The sequence below is a fragment of the Chelonoidis abingdonii genome, chromosome 17 (genome assembly GCF_003597395.2).
Source record: "Chelonoidis abingdonii isolate Lonesome George chromosome 17, CheloAbing_2.0, whole genome shotgun sequence".
NCBI classification, from domain to species: domain Eukaryota; kingdom Metazoa; phylum Chordata; order Testudines; family Testudinidae; genus Chelonoidis; species Chelonoidis abingdonii.
In genome coordinates this window covers 18,374,753-18,395,919 of record NC_133785.1, presented here as the reverse complement: position 1 = coordinate 18,395,919, position 21,167 = coordinate 18,374,753, and the positions used below count along the sequence as shown (strand labels likewise).

The window sequence follows — 21,167 nt, the reverse complement described above, 5'->3', positions numbered from 1 at the left end:
CAAGTGGAGTGGAGAATTGTAACACAAGTCATACAAGTTAGAGATGGAAAAATCTCATGGGATCCCATCTAATCCTCTCCTGGGAGGCCAGTGCGGGATTGTTTCTTACAGAAAATTTTCTAGGGGTTTATTCCACCCAGTTATAAATGTTTCAAGCAATGCCGCCTCTACCAGTTCCCTTTGAGCTCAAATAGATTCCAGGGCTTACTAGAGACATGCTTTCTATTATTCATTCTACATTTTTCTTTTCATACTTCTATATAAGAACATAAGAACGGCTGTACCGGGTCAGACCAAAGGTCCATCTAGCCCAGTATCTGTCTACCAACAGTGGCCAAATGATTCTCCCTGGTTTCATCTCCTCATGCCACCAGCAATAATCCCTTGCCTTCTTACTATTTACATCCTGCACATGCTTGAAAACACAGGGCCAAATTCTGGCTGCTCTTACCTAGGTGAGCAAGAAGGGAAGAAAGTGCATTTGTGCAATGAGTAGCTGGGTGCTTTCATTCTCTGTGTGCGGGAGTCACAGGGCACGGGGATAACACAGGCTGCATTTCTTTAAAGTGCATAGTGGCTGCCACTCCTGCATGTGCTCCCCCAGCACCCCTTGAGCTGTTCTGCCTGACTCTGTCCTCCACAGCCAGAATGCCTCCAGGTGCTGTCCCGGATGCAGTACTTCTGTACCCCTCTTCTAACATGCTTGTGGCTGGTTAAGCTCTGTTCTGCGGCAGCAGTGTCTAGGGGATCTGGGCCTCTCTTATGTTCCCTCTGATCGTCATTTACCTAGGCCACGTCAAACTCTTCTTGCCACAAGAGGATGAGCGTGCTGGCCCTTGCTCTGTCACCAGGGAGCAGGTTCGGTTACTACAAGTAATAACAGCTCAAAGGGCTATAAGCACCACTGTTAAAGCTACTGACTTTCAGCCGTTCCTGAGGAGAAGAGCAGACAAATGACCTGATTGTTTTTCTTTGTTTCCATCTAGAGTTTTAGAGCCTTACTGTGCAAGGTGCTGTGTGTCCTATGGGGAGCCCAGAGCCCTCCTTTCTTGCTGACTTCATTGGGTGCTGAGAGTACACTGTGCCTGGCAGGATTGGACCCCCAGTCAGTTGCCTTTGCATGCTCTGTTCTCATCAGACTCTCCTCCCGCGCCAGCGCAGGAAGAATTTAACCATCTAGATTTTTAAATCACTCTTCACTTTTCTGATTTGACTAATTAAAAAAACAACTTCCTGAACCAGAGGCCACAATTCATTCTCCTTTTTGAATAAACAGAATTTGCTTAGAAACAGGGGCTGATGGAGGAAGAAAGTGATGGCCGGACCCCACATGATGCAGAGAACGGAGATCTAGGTAGGACGCCTGCAGTTAGAGACAGGATTCCTTTCAGAGTTGCTTCTTTAAAATGATCTGATCCCATGAAGAACAATGTGGTCCCTCTCTTTCCTGTTCTGGTGTGTGTGTGTGTGTGTGTGTATTTTACATCCATTGCTATTACCTTGATAGGCGTCGCTGCCTCTGGGCTTGCTACAACTAAAGGAGAAATTAACACCAGGCCTGAAAACTCGGTTGGTCTCTCGCAGGCAGTTAGGATGGAGATGGCTCCTCCCTGCAATACAAAAGTGAGAGGCAGCCTGAGCACTAATACGGATGATCAGACTTTACTATTTGTACAGCATGATGGTGTGCTGGGCACTTTCCTGGCAGGTACAAAACAAAGTTCTCTGCTCCAGGGAGCTTCTAATGAGCTAGAAACTTTTGTGCAAGAAAAGATGGAATAACTGGAAGCAAAGGGGTAGATTTGGGGTGGCTTTTGGAGAGTGGAGGTAGGACATTTTTTCTGAGCTAGGCTTCAGCACTGCAAACCCTTATGCCTGTGCTTAACTATATGCATGTGAGCAGTCCCAGGAATTTACTGGATTATTCATGTGCATAAAGTTTGCAGATTCAGGGCTTGAACAATCCTCTGTGGGGAGGACTAAAAATTAAAGGTCTCTTGGAAGTAATATAAATTTCATATGAGACATGAAGGAAGAGGAGTGGGAACCTGGGAGACTGGAGCAGAGGGGTGGCTGCATGACAGAAGGGGTGGAGATGAGCGGGAATGGGACACAAAGGCCTGGTCTACACTACGCGTTTAAACCGATTTTAACAGCGTTAAACCGATTTAACGCTGTACCCATCCACACAACAAGTTCCTTTATATCGATAAAAAGGGCTCTTTAAATCGGTTTCTGTACTCCTCCCCAACGAGAGGAGTAGCGCTAAAATCGGTAGTACCATATCGGATTAGCGTTAGTGTGGCCGCAAATCGACGGTATTGGCCTCCGGGCGGTATCCCACAGTGCACCATTGTGACCGCTCTGGACAGCAATCTCAACTCTGAGAATCCACTGTGCCCGGAGTATACAGGAATATCACCTCTAGACAAAAAAGCTCTGCAAATATATTCCTGTCTTTGTTGCACAGTATGCGTGGAAGTCTCTGAATCAGCACAGTGGACGACCGCACAGCAAGCATAATACAGCACAACGGTCAACAATGCAGTCCTCCTGAGAACCGAAAAGAGCTCCAGCAGCTACAAATTGAACTGACATAGAGAGGGTACTACAGGATCTGATCGCTAATATGAGGAGAAAGAGGATATACTGTGAAAACAGAAAGTCCGTTATCAAGAAAGAACGAAATGAAAATGATAATTGTGCAAAAAAATATCGCAAAAGGCTATCGATGGAAGAAAAGGCCAACAAGCACAAGGCACCTCAGTGCAGTGAGCACTGATGTGAAAGTGATCTAGGAGCCCACTACAGCCTAACCAGAAACCAAAGAGAAGCAAACCGAAGGTCGGGACAGGACCGAGAAAACATCTGCTGCTTGCTACCGCGACTGCGATGCAGTCTTAGGGGGGTCGCCACCACTACCCTACCCGCGTCTGTGGATTTCCCAGTGGGGTTGTAATACTCAGACAATACCTGGAGACTGGGAAAGATCGAGGTACAAGGAAGAGGAAACAGCTTGCAGAGACGCACACAGACCACTCGCCGTAGCCCCCAACAGCGCACGGAGCTTTTCCTTCACCCAGACCGAATTACCCTACCCAGCCCTCCCAAGCCACGTAGCCCAGAAAATGAAGACAATGAGGAAACGACCCTAGTGGTGAGTGACGCTATTGTTAAAATAATAGAAACATGGTTTTAAAAGCAAGCCTTTTTTTAGAGTGATTGATTATGCCCTAAGACCTATGGATGCTCGCACCACAGTTATTGGTAAGAAAGTTTGTTAGATTGTCGTGGGGAGGAGCGAGATCCCCAAGGGACATCTCCATGAAAGTGCTCCTGGAGGTACTCCAAAAGCTTTGAGAAGGCTTTCTGGTCGGCAGCCTTAATTCCGCCCACCATAGGTAGGCAGGACACTTTACACACCATGAGTGCATGTAGCAAGCAATCAGGTATCATTGCATGACAACAGCTTTAGGTTCCCGGTGATTGCTGGCAGTCAACGAACATCGACTCCTTTATCCACTGTGTATCCCGAGTGATAATCGTTCATGGGTAAACCTAGCTGAAAATCGGGGGGCGATGACCATCCTAGTCTGGGCGTTTGCCTGTTTGCTTCCTCCGCTCCAAGCTGGGGGAGCGGGAATAGCGCTGAGCTCCTTTGGGCTTGTCGGAATCCTTCCCCTGCTACCAGCCACGCGTGAGTTGGTGATTACGCAGTGATCTTTCATGATTACCAGCCATGGGGTGGGGGGAACAGGGGTAACGATCATCCCCACAGAATGGGAGGGGGGGTGGTCTGCTGCTGGATGTTAACAGGAAAGGAACCATCAACTGAACGGGATTTTGCTTGATTTGGAAAAGCGAGGGCACTGTGTATAGAAGGCCGCAGAACCCGAAGACAATGCTTACCAAGGGCCGCATGCAAGCCTGAATTCTGATCACCGCCTGCCGTCTTGAGATCTGTAACACAAGCCACGACACTCAATATTAAGATGCAAAATGCGACCCTTGTAGTGAATCACATGTGCTATGTCTGGTGAAACGAGTGTTACCTGTGAAGAGTATAACCATCGATATCTGTAAATGTATCTTTTAAAATACCTTCTCTCCCCTTTTTCCTCCCTCATGCGCTCCATAATTCTTCAAGTCTCCCTACTCCATCCCGAAGGCTTCATCCAGATAAGGCGGAGGAAAAAGAACGACGCGAGACCGAAATGTTTCGGAAATCATGGAAGTGAACCCAAATGAAAAGAGTCATCTGAATTGAGTGGAAGGCACGTGGTATCAGTTACAGGAAAGATGGCCAGTGAACGTGAGGAATAGGAGAGGGACACTTGAGATGAAATGAGAGGTGTGGCAGGAAGACAGAGGCCTGTAGGCAGGAAATCAGCGGTGGCGGGACCAAAACGCGTTGGGCTGCTGCGTGATCAAGCTGGAATCCTCCAACACATCTGAAGTGGAGCTCAAGGGGACAGACAGCAGGGGTCATAGAGTGCTCGCTGCCAGCCCCTGTGTAAACCACCTGTAACTCACCACTCACACATAGTTCCATGGTCTCCTCACCACCAGAACGGTAAGCAGCGCGTGGGGGAAAGGTCTGCACCTGCCCACTCCACCCGGCTGAGGAGCCCAACGAAAAGGCTGTCAATTACATTGAAATGTTTTTAGTAGCCTTTTTCCTTCCCTCCTATCCTCCTCCCAAACCCACCATCCTAGGGTACTCTGTCATCTCTCTCTCCTCTTTTTATAATGACTTTTTAATAAAGAATACATGGACTTTAAAACGATAGTTGACTTTATTTCCTTAAGCAAGCTGTAATCGAAGGAGGAGGGTGGTTGCTTACAGGGAATGAGTCAATCAAGGGCGGGGGTCATCAAGGGAAGACAAACACAACACACAGTTCACACCAGTACCCTGGCCCGTGATAAACATCGTTTCAATCGCTTCTCGAGCACACACCGCTTCTGTGCTGTGCTCTTTTAATCGCCTTGGTGTCTGGCTGCGCGTAATCTTAGTGATTGAGTATCAGCCTCACCACCCTCCGCCATAAAGTCCCCCTTTACTCTCACAGAGATTGTAGATGAGCACACAGCAAGCAGCAATAACAATGGGGACATTGGGTTTGGCTGAGGTCTGAGCGAGTCAGTAATGTGCGCGCAGAGCGCGCCTTTAAACGGCCAAATGCACATTCTACCACCATTTCTGCACTTGCTTCAGCCTGTAGTTGAACAGCTCCTGACCAATGTCAGGCTGCCTGTGTATGGCTTCATGAGCCATGGCATCAAAGGGTACGCTGCGTCCCCCAGGATAACTACAGGCATTTCAACATCCCCAACTGTTATTTGTGGTCTGGGAAGTAATCCCTTGCGCAGCCTGTTTAACACAGAGTAGTGTTCCTGAAGACGTGAGCGTCATGAACCCACTTCTCGGCCATCCCACTGGATGCTGGTGAAACGTCCCTTGTTCCCCAGTGCTTCAGACACTATAAGTGTACCCCTTGTGGTTTATGCCCAAGCTGTGGTGCGGAATTGGCATCACTGGTGCTCCGGTGCCAAGATAGGGATATGGTTCCATCTATCGCCCCCCCCCGCCACAGTTAGGGAATCCCATTGCAGCAAAGCCATCCACTATGACCTGCATATTCCCAGAGTCCACAACCTTTCGTAGCAGCAGCTAATGATTGCTTGGCTACTTGCATCACAGCGCCCCCACAGTAGATTTCCCACTCCAAATTGATTCCTGACTGACCGGTAGCTGTCTGGTGTTGCAAGCTTCCAGAGGGCTATTGCCACTTATCATCTCCTTCTCAGCTGTGAGGGCTGCTCTCATCTTGGCATAATTATGGAGTTTCAGGGCAGGGGAAAGCAAATCACAAAGTTCCATGAAAGTGCTCTTACGCATGCGAAAGTTTTGCAGCCACTGTGAATCGTCCCACACCTGCAAAACTATGCGGTCCCACCAGTCTGTGCTTGTTTCCTGGGCCCAAAATCGGCGTTTAGTTGCTAGAACCTTCCCCATTACCAGCAGGATCTCCAAAGCGCAGGGGCCCGCGGTTTGAGAAAATTCTGTGTCCATGTCCTCATCACTCTCGTCGCTGCGCTGCCGTAGCTGCCTCCTCCTCCTCGCCTGGCTTTGCAGGTCCCTGTTCAGCATAGACTGCACGAGAATGCGCGAGGTGTTTACAACGTCCATGATTGCAGTATTGATCTGAGCAGGGTCCATGCTTGCCGTGCTATGGGGTCTGCACAGTTCACCCAGGAAAAAAGGGCGCGAAACGGTTGTCTGCTGCTTTCATGGAGGAAGGAATGAGTGACAACATTTACTCAGAATTACCCGCGACACTGTTTTTGCACCTCATGCATTGGGGTCGCAACCCAGAATTCCAATGGGCAGGGGAGACTGCGGGAACTATGGGATAGCTACGGGATAGCTACCCACAGTGCAACATTCCAGAAATCGACGCTAGCCTCGGACCATGGACGCACACCGCTGAATTAAGGTGCCTAGTGTGGCCGCGTGCACTCGACTTTATACGTCTGTTTTACAAAACCGGTTTATGTAAAATCGGAATAATCCCGTAGTGTAGACGTACCCAAAGATAATGAAAAAGCAGGTAGTAGTTTTACCCGGTATTTCCGAGTTATACTGGTATCCATGGGTAACAAAGTATTATCACCTGGGAATGGAAACCATAAAAGTTTGGATAATTACTGTAGGCCCCAAATTATCCTCTTGCAAATGTCTCTTTCCTCATTTCCCCCCCGCCCCCCGAGCAAACAGTTCACAGAGCTCTACAATCAGCAACCTACTCATGGGCTGCAAGTTAAACAGAGGTGCATTCCCCTGTAGTTTCAAGCCAAGTGTTGGCAGAATTGCAGAAACTGTGTGAGAATTGTAGGAATTGGTATGCTTGGCTCGCTTGCTCAGTAAAGATCACAGAGGATTAGTTGTTAAGGAAAATGCATGGTGAACTTACATGCTGCTGAAGAACCAGTGGCTTGTTTAAATGAAGCAGCAGCAAAAAGAATCTCAATGACCTTATTTGGCTTGGTACTTGGAAATTAGCTCCTTGTTACAGAAGCTGAGAGCATAGTGAACTCTTAAAAGCATGCCATGTGCTTTAGATCAGAATTGTTGTTTATCGGAACATGGGGTTAAATCCTGAAGTGCTTATTCATTTTTTGTACGCAGGAACAATCACTGTGACACCAATAAGAATATTGCCTGACTGAATCCACGGGATTTGGCCTGTGCTGGCAGAATCACACTTAAAATCTGCTCACAAAACCAATCCTTCTTTTGTTTTTCATCCCTGATCCTTGAAACACTGTCCAGTACAGTTGTGTAACAGAATGAGGCTACAGTGTGTTGCCATGTTTTATTCCCAATCCACTCACAAGGCCACAGAATGTATAACCTCCTGGTTACCGGTTCAAATATAAGCCTGGTTGTTGGTGAATGAAAGAAGTTACCATCTGCCAGTTGTTCAGTGCCTCCCCAATTAGGAATGTGTTGGTGGAACTCAGTTCGGTTCCTAGTGGGTTGGTAGGGATGCGCATCATGAATTAGCCCATTGTTGCAAATGGCACTAATTAGCATCCTGATCTCAACAGAAAGGCCAAAGACTGAATGGGTCACAGAGACTGAAGTTCCCTCTAGGGGTGAGGCAGTGAGGGGAAGCTTGTACAGTAGAACCTTAGTGTTATGAACATCTTGAGAACGGAGGTGGTTCGTAATTCTGAAATATTCATAATGCTGAACAAAATGTTTTGGTTGTTTTTTCAAAAGTTTACAACTAAACATTGACTTAATGCAGCTTTGAAGCTTTACTCTGTGGAAGAAAAATGCTACTGTTAACCATCTTAATTTAAACAAATCAAGTACAGAAACAAACTTTCTTTTTATTTTTTAAATAGTTTACATTTAACACAGTACTGTACTTGGGAGGTTTTTTTGTTTCTACTGCTGCCTGATCATGTATTTCCAGTTCCAAGGTGTGTGGTTGACAGATCATCTTGTACTCTGGTGTTCATAATTCTGAGGTTCTACTGTTTCTTAATTTGCTTTTCTTTTAGTAGGTTGTGTGATTCCCACCCTCCAGAATGGGATCCATAATGCTGTGGTAGATGTAATGATGACTATTGAGGTGTACGGTGTAGCATACTTACCATGGAATGCCCCAGAAGGAAAACTGGGAGGTCTGGGTAATCCTTCTTCATGAGTTCAATGTGCTGCAAGCTGTCTCTGATGAAAACATGGAAATCTGACACGACCATGCGGTCACCTTCGCTCTGCCCGTGGCCAACTGTATGGGGGAAAGGAAAACGTTGCTTCTGCACCACACAGAACAATATTAACATTTTACTTGGCACCTAGATACTCCAAAGATGGGTGCATCAGAAATGCGACAGACAGGTAGGTAGGTCAGCAATGTTCTAGTTCCCCCACACACTGCTTATTGCATAAATCCTGTCCCACCCAGCTTCCTTCCCCAATATCTCATAATGGATAACGTCAATGTCCTGTAGAAATACACAGTACAACACACAGGAGAGAAAAGCAAGCTTATGGCTCCCTAGGTCTTGCCTAAGAGCATTGTTAATTCTTCACATATGCATGGGCTCCCCATCACTGGAGATAGGCCTGACTGACAGAGTTCAGAACTAGTCTCTGACTATTCTCAAGTTCAGGGACTGTTCAGTTCTGGAAGTTTGGATTGGCCTATTATAGAGACAGAAGGCAGATGCCAAGTTCAGAGTTTGATCCTGATCCAAAGTTACCCGGAATTTGTGGACGTTAAGATGCAGACACTCAGATGCCATGGTGAGGGGTGCAGTATATACACATAGAGAGACAAATAATTTTAGATATTGGATTAGACCGGTGGTTCTCAAACGTAATTGCACTGTGATCCACTTCTGACAACAAAAATTACTACGTGACCCCAGTCCCCTGTGTTACTCTAGATTCTAGAGTCTAGAATTTGGGCTGGCATTAGGGGGCGGTAAGCAGGACAATTTCCTGGGCCTGCATACTGCAAGGGGCCACACAAAGCTAAGTTGATTGGGCTTCAGCTTCAACCCTGGGCAGCACGGAGTCTAATGACGGCCCTGGAGGCCCCATTAAAATGAACTTGTGAGCCACTTTGGGGTCGCGACCCACAGTTTGAGAACTGCTGGATTAGACTATTATAGGCATAGCAGGTCTCCTGCAAAATTCAGACTTTTGTGTACAAACTTTCCCAAATTCTGGGGCTCTTGAGACTCTGGTCTTTGATTTTGCCACGTCTGTTCCAGAAACAGTTTTTATGTTTGGAGAGACCTGCCTTGTCCTCTCCTGCTGTTTGCGGGCAATGGGTTAGTGTGCTAGCCTTCATCGATGGAGAACTGAATTCAAATGTCACTTACTGTAGGGCCACAAGCGTGGGGAGTATAAACAAGGCTCTCCTCCTACTCAAGTGGTAACGCAAACCCCCAGCCTCCCACCCTGACAGTCTATTTATGCTACACACAGCATTTGTCTTGTTTTTGATCAATTTTTAGTCTCCTCTGCCTTTTTTCCTCTTTGAAGTACACTAGTTACTATGGAAACAATGATATCTTTAGTAGGGGAGGGATTAGTGACATCCATAAGCACTGTACAAAGTCCATTTATTAGCATGCCAAGGTTAGAAACATATACCACACATTGTGGAAACAACAGAGTATATATGATGATTATCATAACCACACACATTGTGTGATATATAGATATATATATATAATGAATATAATTATTTTTTCCCAAAAAAGAGCCTTGCTGTTTCTATTCAATGTAGTTTGTCATTTAAGGAGATTTGGGGGAAATAAAAATTACTGGTTCCATGTTACAGGCTGGCCATGTCTGCCTCTAACACCCACCCTCTTCGCAGGTGTTGCTCCTGCTGGGAAATGCTAAGTGGGCCCTTCTGACTCAGTGATGCAGGTGTCTCTTACCTCCCCTGGATGTTAGGGAGGTGAAGAGGAGGCTCTTTAGAAATAGAGGATCTAAGGTGTGGGCTGAGCAAGCCAGAAGGAGGAATCCTGGGAGTAGCCAAGTCTAGGGAAAAGGTGTGAGCAACACTCTATATGATCTTATTAATTTCTGTGTTTGAAATCAAATACCAGGCAGAGGGTGAGTTTGGCTTCCACACAGTGTGTGGACTGTGTTTGTAGAGCAGGCTGGGAAAGGCACTTGCTCACATTCCATATTCTTTCTTAAAAACATCAGTTTAAAATAAATCTCATCACTAACCCTGTACATGGCTTCATTTCCACAAAAGATTAAATTCTGCATTTATTTTAATATTTATTGGCTGTTTAAAGCTGTTTTCAGTCCACGGATGTATGGAAGATACTTTGGGAGAAATATGCTAACTGCTTGCTAATGTCTCTACAAATGGTACAGTGATGTACTGTACCATGTCATTTGTAATATACTAGCATGTTGCTAACATGTGGGCTGATCCTGCAAACGCACTATTGATTTTAGTGCTTACTGCCCTGGTCTCAGAGTCAGGAAAGCATTTAAGTGGGTACTTTAGCCCCACTGACTTCATTGGCATTACTAAGAGTAGAAAGCACTGTGCCTGGTGGCTTTTGAAGGCTCAGACCCTCAGGGGGTCCCCTCTTTATTACATGTAGTTGATTTTTTTTCTCTTATGATAGATCTTGCCATGAATAGCATACAATCTTATATTCTGTGTTTGGAAAGTTCCTTGCGCTTGGTGCATGCTACCACATTTAGGTCAGGTGTACACCAGAAATTTTTGCCATTATAGTAATGTTGGTTTGGAGTCTGACTGTATTTTTTTTAATGACATTTCTATACTGGCAAAAGTCCTAGTGTAGTTGCTGTTATGCCAGCATAGAAATGCTTTTGTTGATTCTAATGGGACATACATAACCCAGTGATACAAAAAAGAATTCAGTGGAGCCAGAGAGCAGTTAGTGCACTCAGTTACACCTGGAGGATGGGTCAGGCCCAATTAAAGATTATGCCCAGCTGTTGCAGAGTGGGGATGCTTTAATTAGTCCCATGTGAGAAGAGCCACGGTCACTAATAAAGGAAGGTCTTCAGGGCAGTAGAAGGGAATCAGGAGGCTGAGGAACAGAGTAGGCCTTGAGATCCTGTCTCAAGAAGGAAGCTTTGGCAAAGGGTTGAGAGAGATACTGGGAAGTTACAGAGGTGTGGTGAGGTTTTGACAAAAAAACAAGACACCCAGAGAAGCAAGACTCCAGAGGTTGAATTTCAGGAGGAAAGAGAGAGGTGTACACAGTGCCTTGAGAGAAGCAGACAGGAGCCAGGTCTCCAGGGCAAAAGCCCTGGAAAACACTGTTCAGTTCAGGAGTTGCAAAGAACTCTGCAGAGCCTGGGGAGGGGTAAAGGTCTGTGGATGAGTGAGCCCAGGTAGGGGCTGGGGAAAAGGAGACAGAGACAGGCTGAGGAAGGCAGCAAGGAGTCTGAAGCAGCAGATGTTAGCTGTTTTCACCCATTAGACAAGCATTCCTCTCTCAGACCTCATAAAACAACTGATAAGGGGGATTTCCCCCTGTATATGACAGGAATGATGCATGTGTAATAAAGGGAGAACAGACTCCCCCTTCCCCTGTTAATATATTTTTATTTTTGGCATTGATACTATTATTGGCGATGCAGCAGTGTTAATGAGAGAGTCTGTGTAGATCACACATTCTTTTTTCCCCTTCATTTTATTTTAACAGAGCAGTCACTGCACTTTTATCTTTTCCTCCCTGAGAAACCAAACCTGCTCTGAACGGTAATGAATCCATTAAAAGTTAGAATCTTCCAACTGACAACTGCTCAGGGCAGGAAGCTGAGACCTTCTGAGCTAAATGAAAGGAGGTGGCACAATCAAACATCAATACAGTAAAGACTGCTGATATTTTTCCTTCAAATTTTACAGACTTCGGAAGAGTTTGTGAGAGAGTAAAGGGGCCAAATGTATCCTTGATGAAACCCCAATATCTGCAATGGGGTTACACAAGGGACGAATCTGGCCTAATGGTTCTAAAAAGCCAGTTTCACAAAAGTCGGTGCAGAAAAAAGCTACATTTGTGAAATGTCTGGAGGATGAAACTAAGCAAGTGATACTCAAAAGAGAGGAGCACAATAGTGGGTCACAGAAATGCCACAAGCTCCAAAGCCCTGTGATTTGGACAGCTTGTCTTTGAGGCGAGAAATACCAAAATACACAATCCAGTTAGCCACCTTGCTCAGAACTTTTGTCTAACGTACAGAGACAGACAGTCATTTTAATGACAAGCCTTTCAAGACACTTAGCTGAAGGGGCTGAAAATGGAAGAGATGTAATCACCACACAAATTCTATAACACAGGCTTGATTTTCCAAATTATGCCTACACAATTGTATATCTAATTTGCCCACTCAACCACTACTATTGCATATGCAAATAGCCAGAGAAATGACAATGCAATGGCTGTAACTAAGCGCACAAACTCAGTGTACAGCTGCATGCATGTTGTTTTTTTAAAATAAATCAGGCCACTATTCTTTTTTTAAAATTGTTATTCGCAAAACGAGACGGTCTAATCCTGTCTTCTTTACTCCAGCAAAAGCATCCTTGCAAAATGTTGTGGTGTTTTGTCTGAGTAAGGACTGAAGGAGGATTGCAGGGATCTGGCCCACTGACATTAGAAAAGGAAAATAAGCATTAGGCCATTTTATACTCCCCCATAGCCAGAGCAGGACTGTTCCTTAACCTAGTCTGTCCAGATTATAATGATACCTTAGAGTCCAAAACCAAAACAGCAAGAGGAGTGGATGATAAACTCAACCATGTCTGAATGGGGCCTTGGGCACATGAGTTTCAGCCAAGAGTCATAGTCATGGAGTTTAAGGCGAGAAGGGACCACCAGGTCATCTACTCCAACATCCTGAATATCACAGGCTACCAGCACCTGCAGACTAAACTCAACAACCGGAGCCATAACTAGGCATTTTGGCGCTTGGGGCAAGCAAGCATATTTGCATCCCCTACCATTTTTTTTCTGTCCCCTCAGCTTTGTGTGCCCCGCTCGCCCCATCCTGGGTACAGCCCTGCCAACAACCAAAATTAGACCAAAGCATTACAGTTTTCAGGAATCTAAACTATTATGTGGAGTGTAGATCCTTCATTGTTACACACCCTTCTAGAAGATGAACTGCTGACTAGCCTTGCTGGAAGGTGGGTGTGGGGAGATGGAAGAGAGAGCATTTGGGGGTATGAAGAGAGAGAGAAAGAGAGAGAGAGAGAGAGAGAGACAACCATATAAGCAAGGATTTGCTATAATATTCATCCTCCCTGTGTTCTGCTTGCTCCTACATCCTACAAGTACTTTGATCCCAGCCCCCTGATGTGATGGAGTTTTGCTCTTGAAAAAAGACTGCAAGGTGAAGTCAGCAACCCTTCAAGCTGCTATTAGTTCACACTCTTTAGGAGCAAGTTTGCAGAAGTGCTCAGCAAAAATGCACAGTGTAATTTACACACTTTAATACAGGGTGAATGGTGCATTAATGGCTATTAGCCAGGATCGGTAGGAATGGTGTTCCTTGCCTCTGTTTGCCAGAAGCTGCGAACGGGCAACAGGGGATGGATCACTTGATGATTACCTGTTCTGTTCATTCCCTCTGGGGCACCTGGCATTGGTCACTGTCGGAAGACAGGGTACTGGGCTAGATGGACCTTTGGTCTGACCCAGTATGGCCATTCTTATGTTCTGACACTTCCTGATGAGTGAGCTCAAGGAACTTGCACAGCCCTGCACTGCCACCACTGAAGGAACTAACATCACCCACAATGATAAAACCATGCTATGTGCTCAGGGTGACCAGATGTCCCAATTTTATAGGGACAGTCCTGATATTTATCTTATATAGGCACCAATCACGCCCTGTTGTGATTTTTCACACTTGCTCTCTGGGCACCCTATATGTGCTTCACCCAAAGCTCCTGCTGGTGACAGCCTGGGGATGATTAACATATAGCATGATGCCTTCTCCTTGAAGTCAATGGGAGCTGCAGTTCTCAGCATGGCTGAAAAATCAGGCCTTTAAATACAGTAAATTAGAGCAGCAGGGCATTAGCCACAGTGGATATCATGGTAGTGTCTGCTCTTCGCCTCTCCCAGGTCCTAGGACCTCTGTCACATTATTTCACAGCACACAGATGTATTAAAGGGTTGGTGAAGGCTGTTTAAACCTCATCAAGGTCAAGATGTGGCGAGTTTGCTGGAGAGACCAGGTCCTTTGAAAGGCTGTTTATAAAAGGTGCTAGCAGCTTTCTTTGCAAACTTAGAAAGGAGTAAAGAGAACTAGGCAATGCGCTGGTGCTTTTTATAACCTGATTTCTTCTCCATGTCACAAAGTGATCTCTTCCTGGGAGAAGGAAGGCTCCTATCTTCCTGGAATCATGTAAATTATTGATGGAAAAAATCCCACTAAGTCTTTCAGACCAGCTCCCTGTCCATGCAGGACAAGGGTGAAAGTAATATTAAATTTTTACTGGTATGGGGGCCAGCTCTGGGCCCCCGGAAGGGGTGGGGCCTCCCACAGCCAGCCTGTCTGCGCTGCCTGGCCCGTGCCGCCCAGGGCTCCAGTGGTGATTTAAAAGGGCCTAGGGCTCCGGCTGCTGCCTCGGTAGCAGTGGCCAGGAATCCAAGGCCCTTTTAAATTGTCGGCCCCGGGGCAGCTGCCATTTTTGCCCCCTTTGTCGGTGGCCTGGGAGGGGGCAAAAGGGGCAATGACATTAAAGCGCTGCCATGGCAGCACTTTAACATCGGCTGGGTACTATCCAGTACCAGCTTCTTACTGATAAGCCGTACTGGCCTGTACCAGCCCACTTTCACCCCGAGGCAGGATTGTTCTTTATCAAACGACTGTTAGTTTTCTCTTTAGTTTTAAATGTTTTTCACATGATGATGGTTCCACTACTTCCCTTGGGAGATTATTCCATAGCCCAAAAGAATCCAAGATCATAATTTCATCCTATTCCTCTGTTATCGCCCTTAAGGCATTCCTATGTGCTACACTCCCTCATTGGTGCTTAAACCCCTCAAATATTTGTAGGTTTTCATCATCACTTTACACATTAGTTACAAGCCATACATATTTATTTATTTTAATCCTTTCCTGTAAATCAAGCCTTCTAAGACAAGGCAGCTGCCTAACTCTGTTTTTTAGTGAATCGCTTTTCACAGCTTTATCTAGAACATTTCATTGTAGGAGGATTAAGTGGTCAGGGAAAATGCAGCAACAGATACTGATCTCAGCTGTGCTGGGGTAAATCCGTTATTTAGTGGAATCACTCCAGATTTGAAATGGTGTCAGTGAGATCAGAAGTTCTGGGCATATTCTGCCCTTTATCCCTTCACTCCCAGTTTACCACTGAAAAAACATGAGACTGGGAAGCATGGGGTGAAAAACCTTCAGCCTAGAGAGGAGCTGAGATGTGGTGTTTGAATCTGAATCCAAAGTTCAGTGGAGGTCAGATCTGGGAGTCTGGGTTACATCCATTTTTACTTAAGACAAAGGCTGTTTAGTGACCAGGGAGCAGGATATTATCACAGGGCTCCCTGATGGAACTCTGTCCCTAAGGGTATGTCTACATTGGAGCTGGAAGGTGTAATTTCCAGCTTGAGGAGACATACCCATGTTAGCTCTGATTGAGCCAGTCTGCTAAAAATACAAGTATAGTCATGGCAGTGTGAGTGATGGGATGGGCTAGCCACCCCAGTATGTACCTAAGGTTTCACACAGGATCTTATGAGGGGTGGCTCGCCCATCCTGCTGATCATGCTGCTGCCGCTACACTTTGATCCTGCTAGTGTGCTAAAAATAGAGCAAGTGCAGGTACATCTATTTGAGTTGGAAAGTACATCCGCAGTGCAGACATCCCCCGATCCAACAGGTTGTAAAATAAGGGGAAAGAATAAGTTACGTCTCTTTTACTCATGTTCTAGGTCACAATTTCCCACTAGGCTTTCTCTAACTTCTAGGCTTATGGCTTCTACAGTTCAAAGGGGGAAGCTATTAACAGATGAAGGAGGAAGGGAGAAGATCATAGTTTACCAGCCCAAGCAGTGCTTTGCGTGTAGCCAGAACTCAGCTCTCACTCTGAGCATAAATAAATATTAAATCCAAATGGCACTAAGAAAGAAGTTTGGATCCAGAGATTTTTTTAAAGGTAGTTAAAGGTGAAAACTCTGTCATTACCCACATAGTCAAAGCAGAATCCACACATAAGAGATGCTTATTAATTATGCTTCGAGGCCGTCAGCGAGGCAGAATTTAGATTCAATGCAGCAGTAGTGTGGCTGATTTAATAAGCCGGAGTGCAGCTGAGAAGCTCCTTTTCAATTCCCAATAGAGCCTTTTGGAGGCTAGAAAGGGCAGTTTTACTGCTTCAGAACTAGCTGGGCCGTAGCAGCAGGTACATTACAGAGGACCCTGCCATCGCTCTCAGTGTAGTGCAAAGGAGGGTGTTTCATGAGAGCTCAAACCAGCTTCCGACTCATTAGTTACCCCACTGCCTCTCGGCTCAATAAGCCCATGCGGGAACCCAAAGAAACAGCAGGGAGAGACCTTTCTTACAAAGTAATCTAGTGGATGAATATCCAAACCCTATGGGGGTAGGAGCACGTTATCCTTATTAGACCTCTCCCCCCAACAAAAAGCAGGGTTAAAACCCAGTTAAAATTGCTGTCACAGTTATTGGGTGTGCTGCCCCTTTGAGGCTCCCTTGAGCGCCCCCCTCAGGGGACAGGCCTGGCTTCCTGCACCTCACTCGAGGTGGAACCATGTGGTCCAACCACTCTTAGACTGGATCTCTGCCCAGCAGCTCTGTGTTTACCAACTGCATTTATCTGACAGGCCCAGGCACCCATAAGCTGTTTCCTCTGGGCACGTGAGCAGCAGCTGATTAAACTGACTCTTCAAAACAGCGCATTATTTATTCACCCAAGGTACACAGCATCCAGACAAAAGGGTAAAACAAGGAAGGTCTAGATGCATGGGTATTACCTACAGTCCTGTACCTTAATCTTGACCTTTCAAGCTTTTGAAGTTCTCCTCAGCCCAGATACCTTCATCTCTGGAACGAGTGAGACAGGACTTCAGTAACTCAGACATAGGTTAGGGGTTTGTTATTGAAGTGGATGGGTGAGATTCTGTGTCCTGCATTGTGCAGGAGGTCAGACTAGATGATCATAATGGTCCCTTCTGACCTTAAAGTCTATGAGTCTATATGAGATTGCCCTTCTGCAGCTTCTGCCTTGTTCTCTCTGCCAGAGGCTCATCTCTAGCCACTCAGTCCGCCTTCCTCCCTAGGTCAGCATCTTTAAGGTTTAGGAGCCCCTTTGATCCTCCTTGGCTTTCAGCCTTGGGAGGAGTAAACCATGCTAGCCTGGTGGGAGCCAGGAAAAGGTGTTCCCCAATTAATAGCTTCCTCTGGGAACCCATTTGTTTCCTTATCTTTGCCATTGTTTCATTTCCTATTTGCTTCCTCCTTAACAGCCTTCTTGAACTTAACTCCTAGCAGTCAGACAGGCTAATACCAAACAGAAACTGAATTACCAATAATTATGAAAATAATACACAGCGTCAACAGAGCCATCAAAAAGCTATGAAATCACACTGGTAAAGTCCTCACCCATCTCTTGCAACCTACACCCATTATTTTTCTCCTCTCTGCTTTACCTTGCCCGCATCCACCTACCCCCAAAACATGGCTTCTCCCTCCACCTCCACACCAAACATGTGACTTTCACCTCTGACCAGGTGGAGTGGCTAGAAATTGAGGTGTTCCGGTTTTTCAGTGTTGAACTGGTTTTGTACTGAAGTTGATGGTTGGTTAGTGTGTAGATTTTTAGTTGATGGTTATGCTGAAGTGAATCATGCTGGATAACTGTCAATAGCAATGGAAATAGTTTGCATAAGGGTTTGTTAGTTTTGGAAGCCATAGGAGTTGAATTATTTAAGTAATGGGATTATGAAGAAGTAGGGTATTTCTAGTATCTGATGTCTGTATTTAGATGATCTGTACTTCGATTTAAAGCTTGTCAGGGCATCGGCTGTCTTTTGTGTGTGTGCAGCACCTAGTATGGTGGAGACCTGGACTCTGACTGGGGCCCCTCCATGCCACAGCAATACGAATAATAAATAATTATGCCGTGATCAGATTTAAGGCTGTACATTTTGTGTGGAGGCAGGAGGAGGCACCCAGGTAGTGGATGTGGGTGAGAAAATGAAAAGACGAAATCATAAATGTAGGTTGCAAGGGCTGTGTGAGGACGTGATTTTCTATTTTTTTAAGGTTTATGTGGAAAAATACCAAATGAACTAGTAAACATTTGAAATTACGTCAGAACAGAGCAGAACACGCTATTAAAAAATGAATCAAGTACATACTCTTTATTGAGTGAGCAAAGTTCATTAATTAAACATACTGGATTTCAAAGCTCCTGATGCAGTTTTCGTCATTTGTTTAACAAGTCACATACCTCATCTGCCATTCAGACACAAACAACTAAAGCAGCAGGAACAAACATCACAGCAGGACAATCAACATCTGGAAAAGTCAAGAGACTGTTCCATATCCTTCATATCACGCAAAGCAAAGGCTACACTCGCAGAACAAACACACACAGGAAGCAACTCACACTTCACCAGAAAGATGGGGAGCTGCAAAACAAGCTTCCTCATGCTGGGAACCCATCTCTTAGCAACAAACGCAAAGTGAACTTGTTCTCCATCCACCTTCCAAGAATCAAGGCAGGACTGTTCCCTGCAAGATATTCCCCAGTGTCTGCCTAGGTAATTAAATGGCCCCCATTACCCTAGTATTTGAGCACCTTACAATCTTCAGGTTTCAGAGCAGCAGCCGTGTTAGTCTGTATGCACAAAAAGAACAGGAGTACTTGTGGCACCTTAGAGACTAATAAATGTATGTAGAACTGATAAATGAAATTGTTTTTAATCGTTCACTTTATTAATGTAACTTCTGTTCACCATTCACTACACTTGCCTGCATTGTAACTTCTGTTCACTGTTTGCCATATTGTAATTCAAACCCCATTTTAAAACGCTCACTCCATTTTGTAAAAGCTTCCTCCAACTTCATTTTTAGCAAACCCTGCTGTTTCTTATTAGTTAGTTTAGAGTGTGAATAAGGCATGTATGGATGATAAAATCAACCTCCAGCCCCAGCCTGTCCTGATGAGTGAAGTTCAACTACCAACGGCTGAAGACCTAAACAACAGTAAAACAAGTAAAAAGCATCCACCCTAAAAAGAAAAGAACAAAACGAACAACAGAAGGAAGATCAAAGCCAGGTTCAAGGCTGAAAGTCACGCCTGCAATTGACGGGTGATCAATCCAAACCAAGGCACGCGTGACACAGCAAACCTATAGACTTTGAATCCAAACTAAAAGCCTGTAAAAAAGAAGGGTGAGATAAGAGACTTTGGGTAACATTCTGCTGCCAACATGGACCAGCCACCTGCTGATTAACAACAGCAGAATGAAGCAACTCCCATGAATAACATAGGGAAAATCCCTATAAAGCTGGCTCTGAAAACTGAGGACTTTGAGTCTATGGTTCTGCTGCCAGCTCCAGGAGCATCAGGTGCACCTGACCCGGACTCGCTCCACTCTTGTGTACAGGTACCTGGCCAGTATTCTGTCACAAGCAACTTTAGGCTGGTAACTATAATATCTACACAGAACTTGTATGAATGATTGTGTGAATGGATATATATATATATAATAATTTATATATACTAATATAGATATATAGAATATATATAGATATATAGATAAGATATATAATCATAGGAATAAGTAACCAAACAACATTGTTTGCTGTTATCTTTTATTTTATTATGGTATTTACAATAAATGTGACAAATGTCTTGTCCCCTTCAAGATCCTGCTAGTTTTTATTGGTATAACATGTATTTGAGCATAAACTTTTGTTGGCTACAGCCCACTTCGTCAGATGCATAGAATGGAACATATAGTTCTTACTATACCTTCTTACTATATGTTCCATTCTATGCATCTGATGAAGTGGACTGCAGCCCACGAAGGCTTATGCTCAAATAAATTTGTTAGTCTCTAAGATGCCACAAGTACTCCTGTTCTTTTTACAATCTTCAATGTGTTTATGCTCACAACATGAGGTAAGGCAGTACTATTATCCCCACTGGACAGGCGGGGGACCCTAGCACAGAGAAACTAAGTGACTTGCTCAAGCTGATGCAGGAAGTCGGTGGCAGAGAAGGGAACTGAATACAGGTCTCCAAACTTCCAGGCGATCATCCTAACCACTGGATCATCCTTCCTTCCTTCCTCCTTAGTGTACTGAACAGTCTAGTTCTGAAATGTCTCTCAAAGCCCATTTTTAGTGAGCTGTGTCGTCTTCCACCTGCGCAGAACACACCAGCTACAGTTTATCACCTGCACACACACAGCTAGTATATACAGTGCTCTCAGATGCTGTGATGATGGGCATGTTATAAGATCATAGAGGGAGAGAGACCCTAGTAATATTCCACTCATCCTCTGTACAGTACACACCAAGGATACCATGCCTGTGACCTGCATAGGAGATGTGTCCCATCCATCCTCTATAAAACTGTGGGTTTTTCCCTACAGGATCAGGATGATCCATTTTCTTTCAGCATTTACAGGATGTTTTTTTTCCCATCTCCTTCCTCACACAAACACTGCAGTACACTGAGAGCCTTCTCCTCCCACATCAGCCACACATTTGCAGAGCCAGGATATTTTTAGACTAGCGCATGCACACACATACATTATTATTTGTTGCCTTGGCAAGAAAATAATTGGAAATGGGCAATTTTCTAGGCTAAAATTATTAGTGTCATATTGCTTAAAATCTGAGAACTCCTGTGAAGCCATTCAAAGTCTTTTCTGTGCTCAGATGATAAACAAAATGACCTAGTATATGAGAATAGCTGTTAATTCTAACAGCTAGTCCAGCAAGGTAAACTGTAGTTCCGAATTTCTGTCAATGTTAAGGATCAAATTCAGCTCTGGTATAAGCAGGCACACTCTTTTGAGTTTAGTAGAATTGTCCCTCCTTTAAAGGAAGGCTGGATTCGGCCCT

At 45.0% G+C, this 21,167-nt stretch overlaps 1 protein-coding gene across 3 annotated transcripts in view; it reads right to left on the bottom strand.

Annotated features, from left to right (window-relative positions):
* MGLL (monoglyceride lipase) overlaps positions 1–21,167 on the bottom strand; it is a 111,041-nt gene that overhangs the window by 18,297 nt on the left and 71,577 nt on the right. For all 3 annotated transcript variants that reach the window (XM_032802728.2, XM_032802726.2, XM_075073153.1), the window contains exons 4-5: positions 8,170–8,306; positions 1,500–1,610 (exon numbers count right to left, since the gene is read on the bottom strand). In XM_032802728.2, coding sequence (XP_032658619.1) covers positions 1,500–1,610; positions 8,170–8,306 — 248 coding nt within the window. The remainder of the gene's footprint in view (positions 1–1,499; positions 1,611–8,169; positions 8,307–21,167) is intronic.